This window comes from Penaeus japonicus, unplaced genomic scaffold (assembly GCF_977035675.1).
Source record: "Penaeus japonicus unplaced genomic scaffold, GWHDUDI00000001_assembly GWHDUDI00000023, whole genome shotgun sequence".
NCBI classification, from domain to species: domain Eukaryota; kingdom Metazoa; phylum Arthropoda; class Malacostraca; order Decapoda; family Penaeidae; genus Penaeus; species Penaeus japonicus.
Window position 1 is genome coordinate 32,829,007 of NW_028234425.1, and position 5,000 is coordinate 32,834,006.

General features: G+C 39.1%; 1 protein-coding gene across 6 annotated transcripts in view; it reads right to left on the reverse strand.

Annotated features, from left to right (window-relative positions):
* The window catches only part of Ehbp1 (Eps15 homology domain containing protein-binding protein 1), a 292,936-nt gene that overhangs the window by 80,010 nt on the left and 207,926 nt on the right, over nucleotides 1-5,000 (reverse strand). For all 6 annotated transcript variants that reach the window (XM_086550381.1, XM_086550379.1, XM_086550382.1 and 3 more), the window contains one exon: nucleotides 4,480-4,672. In XM_086550381.1, coding sequence (XP_086406507.1) covers nucleotides 4,480-4,672 — 193 coding nt within the window. The remainder of the gene's footprint in view (nucleotides 1-4,479; nucleotides 4,673-5,000) is intronic.

A 5,000-nucleotide genomic window follows, 5' to 3' on the forward strand; every position in this document is an offset into this window, starting at 1 on the left:
TAACCCTCATGGGACGTGTCCCGATGTACGGCAGAAACATTGGGGCGCTGTTTGGCTTCTTAAGTTGGAGGGGATGGGGAAGGCGGGAGGAGGCATGGGGTGGGGAATGGGGAAGAAGGGGAGGTGGAAGGGGTTGGGCGGAAGGGGAGGTGGAAGGGGTTGGGAGGAAGGGGAGGGGGAGGGGGAGGGGGAGGGGGGAGGGGGAGAGGTGGAAGGGGATGGGGAAGGTGAAGAGGTGGAAGGGGATGGGGAAGATGGAGAGGTGGAAGGGGATGGGGAAGGTGGAGAGGTGGAAGGGGATGGGGAAGATGGAGAGGTGGAAGGGGATGGGGAAGATGGAGAGGTGGAAGGGGATGGGGAAGAGGAGGTGGCGGGAGGGGCTGGGGAAAAGGAGTAGGTGACGGGAGAGGATGGGTATGACAGGAGAAAGAGAGGAGAAAGGATAAAAGGGAAAGGAGAATCGAAATGATGATGACAAAGAAAGAGAAATTAAAACTAACGAGTAACTGTAGACACATGAATAATAAGGAAGAAATTAAATATACAACAGAAGAAAGAGCGAAGGAGAACAATGGGAAAGCATATGGAACGAAGAAGCAGGAGATGAGAAAGAAAGGAAAATGACACGGAGAAAAAAAAAAACATGTCATTCCCAATTTGATCGCATTATTATCCTTTATCATCTTCCTTTTTTCCCCATCTTCAACATTTGTTTTCCCCGTTGTCTCCACCCTCGCACGTGCTATCGATTCCACCTTCAGCCACTCCTCCTCCACCGACCGCTCTCCACTTCTGCCTAACCCACGTAGCCTCGTCATCTAGCCTTCAGCCACGAGTCCTGGACTTCCTTGGATCTAAATTATGAGAACCAGTCCCATTCCTCTCTCTCCCTTCCCCCCGAGACAAAAGGAAATGAGCAATAAGTAATTTCATAATGAAAAAAGAGGACTCTCAAAATACCCATACCCCCCCCACCCAACACCACCACCCACCAACCCCCAACCCCCAATGAATCTCCTGACGTGACCCACCAGGCAACCCGGCAGTTTGGGGCAGCTATCCTATAATTATTGACATCAACCCGAAACCTCCCCCCTCCCCTCCCTCACCCTTTGAAGTCCTTTCCCTTCCTCGTGAGGATTCTCTCCTTTCCGACTCCTCCCGTCGAGCGATGCCCGTTCTGCATCCTTCGCCCGAGGGCATTAACTTGTGCAAAATGCAAACGTGTAAAAAGGCCAAGACGAGTGTGTGGAACCATGAATCAGCCTGAGAGGCCTGCTTTACGACAGCTGGCGTCCGCACAACAATAACTCCCACAATAAAAGCTTGACGGTGAATTTTCGAGTGGGAAGACGACAGGGGGGGGGGGGGGGCGTGGGTAGGATAAGGCTGCTATTCCCGACTTGTCTTGATCGCTTCTGTGGATATATGCACGAACGACCATTTCCTCGCACGCACGCACGCACACATGCACACGCACACGCACACACACATACATAATTCACCCTTACCAGAATCAAACAACAAATAAATACCTTCATCTTTTGTTTAATGACTTCAAACAAATATGTTCAGATTATAAGCATTATCAGCATTCACACCACGAACACAGTGTGGTGACACGTACACGGAGACAAACACAGCGTCGCCCGTTAAAAAAAAAAAAAAAAAAAAAAATTACCGTAGTACTCCCTTCAATGATAAAGTGCGTAATGTGTCCTCCCAAAATATATGACGTACGACTGAGGACTGCGTGACCTAGACGCGGCCTTAGTAACTGTGACAGGAAAGTCATAAAAGCAACCCATGCGGCAACTTCATCCGAAAAGAATATATGAAGAAAATGGACAATAATTTTCACGCTTAATGAACAGCTAGAATAATACAATAATAATAGCAACGCAGATACTGTTTCTTGTACATCAAATGATACAATGGCAACAATAACAGTAGTAACAATTGCAGGTTGATGATAATAATAAAAATGGTAAATAAATAAAAAATAATGAATAAAAATAAATCACCATCGTCATCACATTAATAATAATTATCATAATAAAAAAATAACGATAATAATAATAATAACAATAATAATAATAATAATAATAATAATAATGATAATAATAAATACAATACTAATAGTAATAGCATTATCATTATCACTTGTTGTAGTAGTAGTAGTAGTATTATAGTAGTAATAGGAGTGGTAGTAGGAGTAGGAGTTGTAGTGGTAGTAGTAAGTGTAGTAGTAGTAGTGGTAGTAGTAGGAGTAGTAGGAGTAGGAGGAGTAGAAGTAGAAGTAGTAGTAAGAGTAGTAGGAGCAAGAGTAGGAGTAGTAGTAGGAGTAGGAGTAGTAGTAGGAGTAGTAGTAGTAGGAGTAGTAGCAGTAGGAGTAGTAGTAGTAAGAGTAGGAGTAGTAGTGGTAGTAGTAGTAGTGGTAGTAGTAGTAGGAGTTGTAGTAGTAGGAGTAGTAGTAGGAGTGTAGTAGTAGTAGTAGAAGTAGTAGGAGTAGGAGTAGTAGCAGTAGGAGTAGTAGTAGTAAGAGTAGGAGTAGGAGTAGTAGTGGTAGTAGTAGTAGGAGTTGTAGTAGTAGTAGTAGGAGTGTAGTAGTAGTAGTAGAAGTAGTAGGAGTAGTAGTAGTAGGAGTGTAGTAGTAGTAATAGTAGTTGGAGTAGTAGTAGAAGGAGTGTAGCAGTAATAGGAGTAGTAGTAGGAGTGTAGTAGTAGGAGTAGTAGTAGTAGGAGTAGTAGTAGTAGGAGTAGTAGTAGTAGGAGAAGGAGTGTATAGTAGGAGTAGTAGTAGGAGTAGGAGTAGTAGTAGTGGTAGTAGTAAATAGTGTATAGTAGGATAGTAAAGTAATAGTAATAGTTATACTAATACTAATAGTATACTAATAGTAATACTAATACTAATACTAATAGCTAATATAATACTAGTAGTACTAATACTAATAAGTAATACTAGGAGTACTAATACTAATACTAATACTAATACTAATGTTAATGTTAATGTTAATGTTAATGTTAATGATAATGATAATGATAATGATAATGATAATGATAATGATAATGATAATGATAATGATAAGGATAAGGATAAGGATAAGGATAAGGATAAGGATAATGATAATGATAATGATAATGATAATGATAATGATAATGTTAATGTTAATGTTAATGTTAATGTTAATGCTAATGCTAATAATAATAATAATAATAACAATAAGAACAATAATAAAATAGTAATAATGATAATATTGATAATGATAACATTGATAATAATAATAATAATGACAATAAAAACAATAATAAAATAGTAATAATGATAATATTGATAATGATAACATTGATAATAATAATAATAATGACAATAATAATAATAATAACAATAATAATAATAATAATGATAATAATAATGGTAATAACAATAAAAATAACAATATTGATAATGATAATATTGATAATGATAATAAAAATAATAATAATAATAACAAAAATAATAATAATAATAATAATAATAATATTATTATTATTATTATTATTATTATTAATAACAATAACAATAACAACGATAATAATAATAACAATAATAGTAATGGCAACAACAATAACAATAACACCAACAAGAAAGAATAAGGAGAACAAATAAAGAATAATCTTGGTCAACACACCATATCACAATACCGATGAAATATATACACATTTCCGTTTCCATTCGGACGGAAAGCCTTTTATGGTAGGATAAGCTCCCCCATATTGACCTTATATCCATCACATTTGCGATAAAACGACCCAGCCCCAAGTAACAAATGTGTGTAAACAAACACGCAAACACACACAGAATAAAAAACACACAAAAAAACACCGAACTGTGTATTGCGTTGAGTTCATTACTTTCCATCTGTGTCATAATTCACTTTAACACGTCCATGGAGATGATCTAACTCCTACAAACACAACACTGGAAAAGCCCAAAAAAAACGATTCAGATGAGGCGGTGAAAATGTTACACGTCGAAACGAACACTGACTAAATATGTGGTTTTACATGTAGACGAGTAGGTTTTGGTTTTCTTTTTCTTTTTTCTTTTCGTCCGCTGTGTTTTAACGAGTCTTTTCAGTGAGATAAGATGGTGTTACTGTTGCTGCAGAAGATATTTGATTTTTGAGTGTATGGTATATTATACCTTCATAAACTCCAGTTCGTTAATAGAGTAAGTAAATTTCAGCATCATATAATATGCGTGAATATAGTCCTGCATAGCATTACTCCTCCGTCGATTCGGCTCCTCCAGAGTCGAAAACGGAGGTACTAAGTCTGGGACTTTCCGAGACAAGTGAGAATTCACTCTTCTAAATAAGAGAATTTCCGAGACAAGTGAGAATTCACTCTTCTAAATAAGAGAATTTCCGAGACAAGTGAGAATTCACTCTTCTAAATAAGGGAATTTCCGAGACAAGTGCCAAGGCGAGTACTCACCCTTCGTGGACGGATGGATGATGAGTTTGATGGTCGGGCTGGGCGGCGGCGTGGGCGGCAGTAGGTGACGCGGCGCCGCCCTCGGCTGGATACCCTGTGTCGCCTTCGGTGGTTATGGCTTGAGCTTGCTCCTCGCCGCCCTCTAGCGTGGCCGCGTCCTCCTCCGTTTCGTCAAAGGCGTTCAGAGGGGAGTCTACTTGAAGCGGGGGGCGAGAGAGAGAGGGGGGAGGGAGGCACAGTGCCACCCAGAATGATAATTTGTATAATCTGCTTGGTAATTGCGGTACTGTTTGTGCTTTAAAAATATATACAGTAACAAAGCCCTTATCAGCTTATGTAGCCCATGAGAAACAAAACAATTCGTGTTATGAACCATAATTACGTTAATGACAGAAACACATATGATGACGCGACAGACATTAAGGTCCTTGACATAAGCACAATTTTAACTTGGTATTATTTACATGTAATCACACATAATCTTACGTTATCTGACTAATTGCTGTAGCACCACGTTGCAG